Source organism: Felis catus, chromosome D3 (assembly GCF_018350175.1).
Source record: "Felis catus isolate Fca126 chromosome D3, F.catus_Fca126_mat1.0, whole genome shotgun sequence".
In the NCBI taxonomy this organism is placed as follows: Eukaryota; Metazoa; Chordata; class Mammalia; order Carnivora; family Felidae; genus Felis; species Felis catus.
The window spans coordinates 33,095,511-33,110,245 of record NC_058379.1 but is presented as its reverse complement, the minus strand read 5'-3'; the positions used below and the strand labels follow the sequence as shown (position 1 = coordinate 33,110,245).

The 14,735-nt window shown below is 41.5% G+C and overlaps 1 protein-coding gene and 1 long non-coding RNA gene across 10 annotated transcripts in view; one reads left to right on the top strand and one right to left on the bottom strand.

Moving 5' to 3' along the window:
- The window catches only part of PIEZO2 (piezo type mechanosensitive ion channel component 2), a 465,880-nt gene that overhangs the window by 340,386 nt on the left and 110,759 nt on the right, over positions 1–14,735 (top strand). For all 9 annotated transcript variants that reach the window (XM_045041964.1, XM_045041959.1, XM_045041957.1 and 6 more), the window contains 6 exons: positions 651–789; positions 3,699–3,847; positions 7,321–7,551; positions 11,335–11,458; positions 12,757–13,040; positions 14,587–14,735. In XM_045041964.1, coding sequence (XP_044897899.1) covers positions 651–789; positions 3,699–3,847; positions 7,321–7,551; positions 11,335–11,458; positions 12,757–13,040; positions 14,587–14,735 — 1,076 coding nt within the window. The remainder of the gene's footprint in view (positions 1–650; positions 790–3,698; positions 3,848–7,320; positions 7,552–11,334; positions 11,459–12,756; positions 13,041–14,586) is intronic.
- On the bottom strand, positions 4,505–7,393 carry LOC123381309. Its single transcript, XR_006588157.1, has 4 exons — positions 7,258–7,393; positions 5,126–5,298; positions 4,960–5,012; positions 4,505–4,862 (listed from the first exon to the last, which is right to left on the bottom strand). It is a non-coding gene; the product is annotated as an uncharacterized LOC123381309 (long non-coding RNA).

Genomic DNA, 14,735 nt, shown 5'->3' with positions numbered 1-14,735 from the left:
TGGACACACACACATGTATATTTATATCGTAAAGCCAAAGAGGCAAAAAAAAAAAAACCAAAAAAAACCAAAAAAAAAAAAACAAAACAAAACAAGAAATCGCACTTAGTGTATGAAATGCTTCAGCACAGAAATTGCAAAGCATCAGCAATGATCTCAAGAGGGGGTGCCAGCTAATGAGACTACATTAGTCCTATGCGCAGATGTGCTAAGTGTGGACAGGGGTGCTCTGGCTGGGGCCTAGGAACGATCTGGAGTTGCACTAGCTGGAGGGATGGCTGGGAGAGAGGCCATCAGAACAGAGGCTGGAGAGATGATCACACCAGATCAGCAAGGCTCAGCCAGCCTTTTCCAGGATTTACACTTGATACCTAGAACAGAGGGTGCCTTGCATGGTGTTTAGCAGAAGTGCAAGACAAGATCAGATTAAATTTTTATTGGGACCACTCTGTGGAAAATAGATTTGGACACAGGAATGAATGTACGCGATTCATCTTGCTAAAGCAGATACTTGATTAGTTGTCCACCTTCCGTTTAGTTCTTCACTGTTGAGTTATGCCTTTCTAGCGTAAGGGAAGGAGGTGGTATGTCCACATTGAAAACTGGAACTGCTGTCACAGCTGTGCCTTTGCCCCGTGCTCCCCTGGCAGGGCCTGCTGGTGACCGTGAATGGCAATCCCGTAGACTACCACACCATCCACCCCAGTCTCCCCGTAGAGAACGGCCCCGCCAAAGCCGACCTGTACTCCACCCCGCAGTACCGGTGGGAGCCCTCTGAAGACTCCTCAGGTAAGGGGTGCACATCATACCTCAACTTTGATCTCCTCTCGTGCACACGCTCAACATCTCTCTGTATCTTGTTTATTGTTTATTGTGTTGGTTCTTTCTCCTTTTAACACGGGCATTGTCTTCCATGGTCAGTATCATTAAGCTCAGTTCCTCAAGTTCTCTATTTTTCCCTAGCGTATTTCTCTGTGTATTTTATCCTTGTATATAAAATAAATGGTATAATTGGGGCAAACTCTGAAAAATAAAAGGTAAACAGTTATTTTAAACACATCAACTTACAGTGTGTGTGCGTGTGTTTGGGTTTTTCTATAATTTGATATTGTAATCATGGTTAATAGTTTTTCTGGTTAATGGATGACCATTTTTAGAAAGAGTTTATTTTGTCTATAAAAAAAAAAGGAGAGGGCTCAAACTTGTACTAGGCCTTTTTTTGAGTTTCTCTCAGTTTATTATGTTGAAGGAAAGCAGGCAGATACTAGAGATGACAAATTGGTGGCTTTGACTTGGGTTGTGTTTTATTTTGTTTTGTTTGGCCTATGCAGCATTTTCTAAAATGAAAAAAAAAAAAAGTAACCCACATTTTAAAAGCTGCAGCTCTGAGATACGGAAATTTCTGGAATCTCTTGAAGAATGTGAATATCTGGCAACACTAGCCCCTCACTCCTGCGAGGCAAGCGTTGACTCAACCACTGTTGTCACTGCCCTGACGGGGATCATGCCAATCACCAGTTCATAACGACAGAATTAGCTAAGTTTACTGTTGGGGGGGAAAGGCAGAGTACGCAGTTTGCGTCAAAGTGGCTGCAAAACTGTACTGGATTTTTCTCTCTATTTATATGGAACTGACCCTGGAGTTGTTACACCTGATCCTACCTTAAGTAAATGGCAAGCAACTATCCAGCCTGTGATTGGTACATTAAGCTTAATATATTTTTTGTTCATAATTCTTCATCAGACTTACTCTACTGTATTGTTCTGCATAGTTATCAGTATACCCCGAGGTTGCCTCTGACCTGGCATCTACTTAGCAATACAAAGGGTTAGTCACACTATCTAGCCTTCCTCAGTAAGGTCAGACCAGGTTCACTTCCCTAACCCAGCAGCCCACACATACCCCCAGCCCTAGATGGCACCTGCCGTCTCCACAGAGCCCCAGACTCTATGGGTTAATTACCCATTTCTGCTTCCTACTTGCATGTGTTTTAGTTTGCAAGTGTTTTAGTTTGCAGTTCACTTACTGAATATCTCAAGAAAATCCAGTACTTTCTGCAACGTGGTCTTCAGTGCTTTGGCATCAGAATCACACGGGGCAGGCCGAGAGCCAGCATTTGTGACTTTTAAAGTCTGGGATGCTCAGGTCACAGCCAGATACACTTCTCTTTACACATAGCTAACGTAAAAAGAGATGAATACAATTTTGGCTGCTGACAAGGCACACTCACACATACATCATAAGTTGAACTTTCAAAGGTAACATAAAAGCTGGACAGTTATTTTTAAATTTGAATATATATACGCAGACAGTGTTACAAGCAGAGAGGTAACGCCACGAGCTGTAAAATCCATCAGATTCTGTTTCTTCATCACTGTGTCCAATCTGTGGCCTTCCCCTGATAATCCTCAGCCCCCACAGTGGAAGGGCGGAAGGCAGCAGGCTTCTGCAGGAGGAAATACCAGCCCCTTGCTTAGAGACTCACTTGTGGAGCCTGCACAAGGTGCTGTGCATGGCCACTGGTTCTTCACTGGTTTCTGTTTCCTTGGCATGGGGTAGAGCAACTCCCTGTTGTGACCCAGATATACATAGCCCATTTAATTTAAACAGGAGGACAGAAGGGATGTGGCACTCATTACTTCATCTTTGAATTCAAATTAGTTTTCCTGACAAGTAGGGGAGGATCTTGAGAAGAAATCCTTCTTTAAGTGCTATGCCCGTATTTTCCGATTGCTGGTCCCCTTCTCCTCAGCCCTCCGCACTTTCTCTTGCTTTTTAAGATGATCTTTCATCCTTAGTGTGACTTTTCTGCCTCGGCATAACCTAGGAAACCATGGGCCACTGAGCTCACGCTGGCAACGTGGTTGGATGGTTGGTTGGTTGGCTGGCTGGTTGGTTTTCTGCACCTTCATTCTATCCATACTCTAGATACTGCTTGTATTAATTATCTATTGCTGAATAACAAATTATGGCCAAACCTAAGGGCTTAAAACATTTAGTGTCATAGTTGCCGTAGGGCAGGAATCAGGTGTGACTAGGATGGGCTTCTCTGACTCAAGGTCTCTGATAATGTTGTAGATAAGCTGCTGGCTCGGGCTGTGGTCTCATCCGAAGGCTCACCTGAGGAGAATCTACTTTCACATCTACCCATGTAGTTGTTGACTGACCTCAAGTTCTTGCTGACTGCTGGCCAGAGGCACCAGTTCCCGGTCACCCGGGCCTCTTCTTAGGGCAGTGTACAACATGGCAGCTGGCTTCTCTCAGAATGAGTGAGAAATGAGAGAAAGTGCCCAGGTGCCTAAGGCAAGGCCATAGTCTTTTTAAACTTAATCCTAGAAGTCATATTCCATCCCTCCTACTTTTTAGAAGCTCGTCAAAGGTCCCACCCACACTCAAGGGACAAGGACTACACAAGGGCATGAAGACCAGGAGGTAGAGATTATTAGGGACCATCTTTGAGGCTGCTTTCCATTCCTCTCAAATTGAAATTTTCTTTCCAGGATTTCTGAGTGCTGGGTTCCATTACGCTGGCCAGGCCATTCTGTTTGAATTTGAAGGGCTTTGTCAGTTGGAAAGAATCTCTGAAGTCTTAAATAAAAGTCTCTGTTAAAACCATATATGTGGTGCAGCAGTTGGGACCCTTATCCAGAATTCACATATTAGCATAAATAGTTACATAATTTTTTTCTCCATCTAGAAAAGAAAGATGAAGAAGGGGAGGAGAAGGAAGACTTTGAGGAGGAAAGGAGCCATGAGGAGAAACGAAGTGTTAAAGTTCATGCCATGGTCTCTGTGTTCCAGTTTATTATGAAACAAAGTTACATCTGTGCCCTTATTGCCATGATGGTATGTATGAAATGGGACAGCGGCATGCTCAAGAAATGCCCCACCATCCTCTCGTGACTGGCACAAATATCTAATATTTCCAATATCTTGGCAGAGAATGGTTGGGTATTTATTTTTCCCAGCATCTTTATACTACAGATTTCAAAAATCAGGTTTTGGGGCACGTGGGTGGCTCAGTCAGTTGAGTGTCTGACTTCAGGTCACATCATGATCTCCCAGTTCATGAGTTCAAGCCCCACGTCAGACTCTCTGCTGTCAGAGTAGAGCCTGCTTCGGATCCTCTGTCCCCCTCTCTTTCTGCCCCTCCCCTGCTTGCTTGCATGCTCTCTCTCTCAAATAAATACATAAACGTTAAAAAAAAAATCAGGTTCTGGGGCACCTGGGTGGCTCAGTCGGTTGGGCGTCCGACTTCAGCTCAGGTCATGATCTCACAGTCCGTGAGTTCAAGCCCCGCGTCAGGCTCAGTGCTGACAGCTCAGAGCCTGGAGCCTGCTTTGGATTCTGTGTCTCCCTCTCTCTCTGCCCCTCCCCTGCTCATGCTCTGTCTCTCCCGGTCTCAAAAATAAACAAAAACATTAAAAAAAAAATTTTTTTAAGCAGGTTCTGTTCTATTTAACCTCCTTTTAAATATTAATGCATTTCTCTCAAATTAGCCTTACAAGTGAGACGGTTGCCTGTTTTGCCAGTTTAAAAGGATCTATTGGGTAGTTTTTCTATGTGACGCTGAAGGTGTTCAAGATTGTCCATAAACTGCTTTTATTTTCTTCACATGGGAGAATTACATTCACGTCTTATCTTAAATTTCAGTGAAACTGTAGTCCATCTTAGCTGCAATAAAATTTTTACTGATATGAACATCCAGCAGCCAGAGTTCCCAAGAGCTTTTCCGGTTTTCAGTGCTCAGTTGATGCATGTTTGTACTCACTTCTAGGTACATCTTCCATCCCCAGCGTCACAGTTTCAGAAATCCTCATCCTCATCCTCATTATCATCATCATCACCATCATGCTTTGGCCTAGAGAGAGGGGATATAAGAAAGTCTAATTTGTCCCCTTCCTAAAAACAAACTTTTATGGGAAATCTGATTTATTTTTGAGACACCTAACACTTACCTAACACAAGACTCTTCTACATTTTGTGGTCAATGGTGAGATCCCATGAACACCTTTAATGATAATAGAATGAAGATATTCTATACCTCTGGGGGGGGCGGGGGGGGAAATGCCTGAACCCGGTTTCTCCAGGCCTCCCCTCAAGATGTCTTCCAAATGAACCAACCTGTGTGTCCAATCAACTTCAGCTTCTAGTAAGGACAGCTGTACATCTGAGAGAGGGGTGGCAGAAAGAAAGCTCCTTGAAATGAAAGATGGCTCAGGGGTGCCTGGGTGGCTCAGTTGGTTGGGCACCCAACCTCACGGTCCGTGGGTTTGAACCCTGTGGCAGGCTCTGTGCTAAAAGAAATGAAAGATAGCTCGTTAGGTGATTGCAAACTCTCTTCTTTAATGTAAATTCTGTGCTCTTGGGTGCTTTCTGGCATTTTCGACATGTCATCCTCTAAACTGTAGCAAAATTCCAAATTCAAACTGTTAAATGTAAATGCAACTTACAATTCTGATTCAGAACTCAAAAGAGTATATACCTTTCTTCTCTCTTTCTAAAAACAAGTCTGGTCTTTTTTTTTTGTTTGTTTGGAAAGCAATAGAGCTTAAAAAGGAACCCCAAAAACCTTGATTACACATTTTGCTACTTAGTATAAAAAAGAATCTATTGTAAAAACAACTTAAGAGAGCAGATCCTTCATTAAAGACATGCCCCTGTCTGGTGCCATATTCATTGTTTTAACGGAGCCATCATATTAATGTTTTAAAAGAGCCTGCCTTTTAAACACATGGAAGTGTCCCATGTGACAGACTTTTAATCACAGACAGAAAAAGTAGTCCTGAGGAGCCAAGTCTATTAGAATGGTACTTGTATTTATTCAAAAATATAAAGTTGGAATACAGTAAACTGTCAGACAATCTAGAAACTGAACATAATGCAGAAGCATCCCAAATACCACAACATAAAGTCATATGTCACTTAGGCACTACATAGGAAAGAGGTTTAAAAAAATCCTCACAACTTGTTTTTCTTCCTCTTCCACCCCCACCTTCCCAAGAATAGGGTGCAGGGGAACAGACTTGCTGGATTTGTAATATCTGCGGAGATGATTTTCCTGGGTCACACCCAAACGAATGGCCATTACATCTGTATTTCGTACCGGGATAAATGAATTAAATACACTACTTAATGCAAGTGCATTAACTGTTACCTACCTAACCTTTGATAAACAGTATTTCCAAGAAATAATATTTTCATGAAAATAATTCAGACTTGCTAATAGTTAGCAGTCACTCACCTAATTTCAATAAAAGCAACTTTAATTTCTAGTTTATGTTTATCATGTGTTTCAACCAACAATTTTAAATAAATTTTAAGTAAGTTCACCACTTAAAAAGCTAGCTCTCGGGGCGCCTGGGTGGCGCAGTCGGTTAAGCGTCCGACTTCAGCCAGGTCACGATCTCGCGGTCCGTGAGTTCGAGCCCTGCGTCAGGCTCTGGGCTGATGGCTCAGAGCCTGGAGCCTGTTTCCGATTCTGTGTCTCCCTCTCTCTCTGCCCCTCCCCCGTTCATGCTCTGTCTCTCTCTGGCCCCCCAAAAAAATAAATAAATAAACGTTGGAAAAAAAAAATTAAAAAAAAAAAAAAAGCTAGCTCTCCTATAGGACAAATTTGCAAATTGCCGAGAGGAAATAATATGAGGAAATTTTTATGGCCACGTTTCCTTGGCACTCTTAAATAACTCTCCAGTCTAGTTTGAAAAAAGAAGGGATAGATCACTTACAGTTGCTTTTAACACTGCAAAGTAGGGTGTACCTTTATATCTTTGTACCTAAAGTGAAAAATATTTAGAAGGAAGACCCGCCATACATTTGCCGTTGGCTCTGTTCCCTGCAGGAAGTTAAAAAATAATGCTCTTCTCAGCAAGATCAGTCTTTCTCTTCGGTTCTCTCCCTATGCCCCAGGTTGGGGTATCTCTCCATGATTTCACCACTGTCTCCTCTCCTTAGTTTGAATATTACTGACTTTTTCCTTTTAGATAACTTTTTTTTAATTTTTTTTAACATTTATTCATTTTTGAGAAAGAGAGAGAGACAGTGCATGAGAGGGGGAGGGGCAGAGAGAGAGAGAGAGAGAGAGAGAGAGAGGGAGACACAGAATCTGAAGCAGGCTCCAGGCTCTGAGCTGTCAGCACAGAGCCCGACATGGGGCTCGAACCCGCAAACCGTGAGATCATGACCTGAACAGAAGGCTGACGCTTAACTGACTGAGCCACCTAAATGCCCCTCCTTTTAGATAACTGTTAACGTACCAGAGCGGGGGACTATACATTGTAGTGACCATCATTGTGTTTCCTCTTCCTTTCACCCTCAAGGCTTGGAGCATCACCTATCACAGCTGGTTGACTTTTGTGTTGTTGATTTGGTCATGCACCCTTTGGATGATTCGCAACAGAAGAAAATATGCCATGATCAGCTCTCCTTTCATGGTCGTCTATGGAAATCTGTTGCTGATATTACAGTATATATGGAGTTTTGAACTTCCTGAAATTAAAAAGGTCCCAGGATTTTTAGAAAAGAAAGAGCCAGGAGAACTTGCCTCAAAGGTAAGTGAATGGGAAAATAAGAAAACAAAACACTGAAACAAATCCACAATAATCATAATAAGCATATCCAGGCACAGACTTACAAAGGTAGGTTCCAAATATTCAGTGCTTTACAAAAATGAATACGTTAAAAACTCTAAGAAATAACTCATATTCCTTAGAGGTCTCTATAATTTAAATGTGAATAAATATTACACCATGCTTTTAGATTTTATTTAAAATAACAGTGCTTTCCACTGGAAGGAAAAATACAGGCTGTTACATTTTAATGTCAATTACAGTGTGGTAGAAATTAGAGGGGGAAACAGGAAAATACAGTGTAAAATGTATCAAAGGGTTAGGAGACTTTGATCTCAGTTTGCAAAGCAGGCTGAACACATTGCTATTACAGATAATCACCGATTATTCATAAAAACGTTTTTTCTTCAATTATGTCTTAAAAACACTGTAGCAGCAAAAATTAAATAGGACACTTATTTTTTTCCTTCTGTGGATTACATGATGTGCCTTCATTTGTAGTGAGAAAGCTCATGATCTGTCACTACTCATTATTTTCATGCCCCATTTTAATAGTTTTCACTTCAGAAGATTATAAATTACCCCAAACTTTGTTTTGTGACCACTGGCAGACTCTAAACGCATTCCATTTGTGTCAATGACTTTGCAGTAAGACGGTGAAAGCAGTCCTATGTAATTCGTGTAATTACTCCATGAGCCTTGAAATCTTTCTCCTCTGGGCAGAGAATTAGTTTCTGCCTAGAGGGACATTAATTTACATTGCATGAAATCCACCGTTCCTGAGAGCAACCACCTTTTTTACAGGTTACCAGACACCAGACAGCCCATAGCCAAAGCAGCCAGGCATCAACAGGGTGTTAGGAGACACCAAAGATTGGTTCTCATAACAGATTTTTGGGTGAAGGCTATTGGGGTAAGGGAGAAACTCCTAACAGGTGAATTCTAAAGAGTTAGAAGTTAGATCATAATCCCCTGTGTTCATGGACCATGGCCAGTTCATTTATTGATTCATTCATTCATATAAAACGCCCATGCCCACCCTACTCCACTTTCTCTCTCAAACCCCACTCCACGATGACAGTCCCACAGCGTATTCCCATTCACAGGTCACTTCTGCCTCCCACTCTTCCCTCTCATTCTCTCCTTCCCTGGACTTCCTCTTAAACACACACACACACACACACACACACACACACACACACAACTGATACGTTCATCTTTTTTTTTTAATAAGAGAAATTTGAAATCTCATCTTGTGACTGTGCAAATCTGTGTCAACCTGGCTCAGAATATTGGGGAGGCATCTGAAAATGCATGCCGCCTAACTGGCTGAACTACTTCTTGCCCAAAATCAATAGCTCTTGGGGGGCACCTGGATGGCTCAGTCAGTTGAGTGTCTGACTTTGGCTCAGGTCACGATCTCAGGGTTTGTGGGTTCGAGCCCTGTGTCAGGTTGTCTGCTGTCAGCACAGAGCCTGCTTTGGATCTTCTCTCTCTCTCTCTCTGTCTCTCTCTGTCTCTCTCTCTCTCTAGACCCCTCCCCCACTTGCACTCTCCTCTCTCTCAAAATAATAAATATTAAAATTTTTTAAATCAACAGTCCTTGGGATGGGGGGACATTTGGGAGAAATAAATTTATTACTTGCAAGAAAAAAAGCAGTGTTATTCTGGGGAAAGCAGGGTCTGCATTTATATTTTAATGTACTCAGAAGCTAAAAAGAAAACAAGTTTTGTCATAGATAAAAACATAACCCAAGATCATAAAATCTCTATCACGGTGACATTTGTCAGAGCACATTATTAAACACAGTGTTTGCAAAGTACTGGGTGGATCATGGAAATCGAGAGAAAGAAACAATATGGCCTGGATCCTCAGAGGTCTGACCACTCTGGGGGAGCCAGACTCAGCTACTTCATAGTACCTATCAGCTGCTAAAATGTCTTCCACATCCGTCAACCGTGCCTTCCAAGCCTGTCCTGTAACTCACCTAGGAAAAATGGCCCATCTGCCCTCAAGTATCCCTAGACTGTTACACATATGCATTCGAGAAACAGATTTCTTTCCCAAATTGCAGTTACAGTTCAATGGCTTGTGACTTCCAGAAGTGTTCTTGACTACAGTTCTTGAAATGGTCCTTGACTTTCTCAGGACCTAAACATGTTGTCCAGGACTTCCTGGGATTGGTTTATGTTGAAGGCAAATGAAAAGTGGATATTTAGGGATAGTTAAGTGGGCAGTTAGTCAAAGTAAAAAGGACCCATTCATTTGCCGATTTATGTTTTCATTTCTTTGGCAAATATTTATTAAAATCCTACTATAAACCACAATGAGATACTACGTCACACATCAGGAAGGCTGGAATAAAAAAAAAAGCAGACAATGATAAGTATTAACAAGGAAATAGAGAAACTGAAGCCCCATACACCACTGAAGGAGGGGGAGCATATAAAATGCTGCAGCCATTTTGGAAAACGGTCTCTCAGTTCCTCAATAGGTTAAACATAGAATTACCATAAGACCTAGCAATTCCACTCCTAGGTATTATACCCAAGAGAACCAAAAGCCTATGTCCACACAAAAACTTGCACCTGAATGTCATGGCAGTGTTATTCTTAATAGCCCCCAAGCGGGCAACACCTAACTGCCCATCAACTGAGAAATAAAATGTTGTCTATCCATCCACACAATGGACTATTATTCAGTAATAAAGAGAAATGAGGTACCAATACAGGCTACAACATGAACACGCCTTGAAAACATCATGCGAAATAAAAGAAGCCACTTATAGAAGAATGCTTATTGTTAATTCCATTTATATAAGATGCCCGGATTAGGAAGTGTATGGAGACAGGAAGTAACGAACTATAGAAATGATCCCTGAAAGTATAGTTTTTGGATACAGGAAGTAAATTGATGGTTGGCTAGGGCTGAGGTGGGGAGGGACGGGGTGACTGCCATGGGTCTTCTTTTGGGGCGATGAAATATCCCACAATGATCGCGGTGATGGTTGCACAACTCCGTGAATTTACTAAAAACCACTCAGTTGCACATTCTAAATGGGTGAATTGTATGGCATGTAAATTACATTTCAATAAAGCTAGTACAAGAAAAGAAACTGCTCTGTGCCAAGTCCCATATTCTCTGAAGAACGGAGCTTCCCTAAAGCGTCAGCTATTTTTTTCCTAGCCCTCCACAAAATATTAATGTGCAAGCATGGACACTTAGAACAAGTCTTCCTTCAGCTCTAGGAGCTGAATAGGATGTTAAAGGGCTCTGTTCTCCAGGATGTACATTTTCCCATCTGTGGAATTCTTCATAACAAGGAACACTGCAGAGTCCAGGAGTATTATGGAAGAAACATGTCTTCCTTCCTCTTACAATTGTGCTGATGTCACCACCAGGACAGGAAATCGAGGACTAGGGAGTGGTCCTATCGAGGACTGGTCTCCAGGGAGACCAATTGCCAAAGCTGATTTCCAGCCCAGATGGAAGCGGTTTGGACTGTCCAGACATCTCCCCCTGGGCCTGTGCACACTGCCGAATGGACTCCTGGCCCTCGACACGCTTGCTCGTGTCTTCAGTAAAGGGGATTTAAAAGCCAGTGACTTTCAGGTGAAAGCAAGTGGGTGCCCGACTCTGTGTCAGATAGAAAGGCTTATTTATCGTGTTCCCACTGAGAAGTGGGCAAACTGTTGTATATGCTGAAATGCATGTATGCTTGGGACGGTGGCTTAATTCTCGTTTTGCTCATTCTCTGCTTTCAGATACTTTTCACCATTACTTTTTGGCTACTGCTGAGGCAGCACCTCACGGAGCAAAAAGCTCTCCAAGAAAAGGAAGCTCTTTTATCTGAGGTCAAAATCAGAAGTCAGGAAAATGAAGGAAAAGGTAAATTAGCGTGACTAGAGATTTTCGCGCTCCGCTGAATTACAAAGAGCACCCAAAACGCATCAGAAAGCCTCTGTGCTTCAGACCAGATAAAAGCCAAACATTAACCTGGAGCAGTAGACAACACTCTGAGCCCACAAGGAGCTTTAGAAAATGTGCTGTCGTTCGATCCTCACAAAATGGATTCCCACTTAAGGGAAGAAGAAACAGGTTCAGAGAAGTTAAATGGTTATCCATGGTCACACTTTTCGAGCCGTGAAACGATCAGAACTAGAAATTGATATACTAGTTTGGGTTTGTGTTGTTATGTACAGGGGACCCCTTACTCACAGAGACCATGTTCCAAGACCCCAGTGGATGCCTGACACTGTGGATAGTACTGAACCCTAAATAGGCCGTTTCCTACGCACACATACCTATGATAAAGTTTAATTTATAAATTAAGCACAGTGAGACATGGACGACTAATAAGATAGGACAATTATAGTAAGAAAGGGTAATAAAAGTTATGTGAATGTGGTCTCTCTCTCAAAATATCTTGTGCTGTACTCACCCTTTTGGTGATGTCGTGAGATGATACAATGCTAATGTGATGAGACAGAAGTGAATGACATAGGCATGTGACATGGCATTAGGCCAGGATTGTCCTGCTGATGATACGTCAGGAGGTGCATCATCTGTTTCTGGGCTGTGGTTGACCTCAGGTAACTGAAATGGTGGAAAGTGAAACCATGGAACAGAGTTGGGGAGGGGGGACCACTGTAGTTACTTTTCTAGATCTTGGCAGTTCTTCTTTTTTTTAATTTATTGTTTTTAATTATTTTTGAGAAAAGGAGAGCCCAAGTGGGGGAGGGGCAGAGAGAGAGGGAGACAGAGAATCCGAAGCAGTCTTGACATTGTCAGCACAAAGCCCAGCCCAGGGCTCCAACTCATGAATTGGAGTGAGATCATGACCTAAGCCGAAGTCAGATGCTCAACCGACTGAACCACTCAGGTGCCCCTAGATTCTGCCGTTCTTAAATCTGTCCTTGGATGTCGGAAATCAAATTAGGTGTTATAAACAGATTAGCATAAAGTATTACCAGGTTTATTTCTTTGAAATTATATTTCACAAAGGCTATGAAAATTGATTATGATTAGTCATAAATGCTGCCTTGTTTACTAAAACAGTCTGAAATCAAATCATAGAGTAACACATGAAACCATGTGCTTCTAAGTCCCACATATGACACCCAGTTAGAGTGTGGCTCCGGGCAGGGAACCAGCTAAATGTAACAGCAAAGTCTTCTGTTTTAAAGATGATGAGCAAGAGCTACAAATAGAAGGAGAGGCTGAGGAGAAGGAGGGAGAGGAAGCAAAGGAAGAAAAGCAAGAGAGAAGGAAGGAAGAAGAAGAAGAAATGGAAGAAGATGACAACCAGGACATCATGAAAGTGCTGGGCAATTTGGTGGTGGCCATGTTCATCAAGTATTGGATCTACGTGTGTGGAGGAATGTTCTTCTTCGTCAGCTTCGAGGGTAAAATTGTGATGTACAAAATCATCTACATGGTGCTGTTTCTGTTCTGTGTGGCCTTGTATCAGGTAGGTAAATGATTGTCTTCTATTTTTGCGATCCTTGTGGCAGCCCCAGAAATATATGTGAGCTTCCTTTGACAAGATCCTAAACTAATATAATGCCGTGAACCTATTATATAAAGTGATCAATGTGTTTCAAACATTACATATTAAGAAGGCCTAAAATGGGAAATGACTATCTTCAGCTTGTTCATCGTTTTAAAATTTGGGGTTCCTAAAAAGTAAAAAAATATTCATGAGTTTTTCAAAAATTCTTGAAAAAAAAAAAAAGCCTGTATAATTAAATTAATTTTTGAATGATAGTTTAAGAACAGTGGCTGGAAAATCTAAAGTACTGGTTGATTCTCAGTTCACTTATTCTTCAGAGTTTAGAATCAGAAAACTGTGTATGTAAACATATATGCATATTGTATCAACTATTTTAATATTTTATTAATTAGAATATATAAAAAATTCTACTAAAATAATTAGCCTCTCCACAAATTCAGTCTTAACTTCTAGAGAAATTTTAACTCAGTGATAAAAACAGGTGCCATAGGACCATCTGGGTGGCTGAGTCGGTTGAGTGTCTGTCTCTTGGTTTTAGCTCAGGCTGTGATTCCAGGGGCGTGAGATCGAGCCCCACATCAAGCTCTGCACTAAGCATGGAGCCTGCTTGAGATTCTCTCTCTCTTCCTCTGCCTCTCTCCCACACTCACACTGTGTCTCTCTCTCTCTCTCTCTCTAAAAGAAAAAAAAGAAAAACACGTGCAACAGTACACTAATCTTGCAGGCAGCCAAGCAAATAAAGCAACTGAAATAAGCAAGAAGAATTCACTGATAGAGATTAAAATCGCTCAACCGAAATTGATAAAAATTTTGAAATACCTTTGAAATTCAGGGTAGGGAGGCACCTAGGTGGCTCAGTTGGTTGAGCATCTGACTCTTGATCTCAGTTCAGATCTTGATCTCAGAGTGGTGAGTTCAAACTCCACATTGGGTTCCACAGTGAGTATGAAGCCTACTTAAAAAAAAAAATCAGGGTAGATGTTCTCAGATGAAAATACACAGGCTTTTGGTAAAGAGGTGGTAAACCTCTCTTTACTGGCTTCACATTTTTCTCATATAGTACCACCTAGAATTTCAAAATTGGCACAATTTTCTCTCAGTGATAACTACCATGATGGCAACATCTTCCATACTAATGCTTGAATGCCTTTTATAAACTAGGTACCATGCCAAGAGCCTTATAAATATTCTGATTTCTCCCTCTTAACAGCACTCCAAATAGGCACTTAGGGAGTAAGAAACTGAAGCTCAGTGTGGTCCAGCGACTCCCCCAAGGACCTAGGTAGCAAGTCTTGTAGTCCTGAGATTCCAATCCAGATCCAACCAACTCTATGAGGAACAGAGGTTCAAAAATTAAAAAAAAATGAATTAGATTTGATTTTTTAGTATTTGTAAATATCACCACCTGTCATACTGGAATAAATGAGATGTTTATTTTTTAATTTGCTTTTTTTTTTTAATAACGAATTCTTCTTTTCTTTGTTTTTCAACATCTGATTCACAGGTGCACTACGAATGGTGGAGGCGAATCCTAAAATATTTTTGGATGTCTGTGGTTATTTACACTATGCTGGTGCTTATCTTTATATACACATATCAGTTTGAAAACTTCCCAGGCCTGTGGCAAAACATGACAGGATTGAAAAAAGAAAA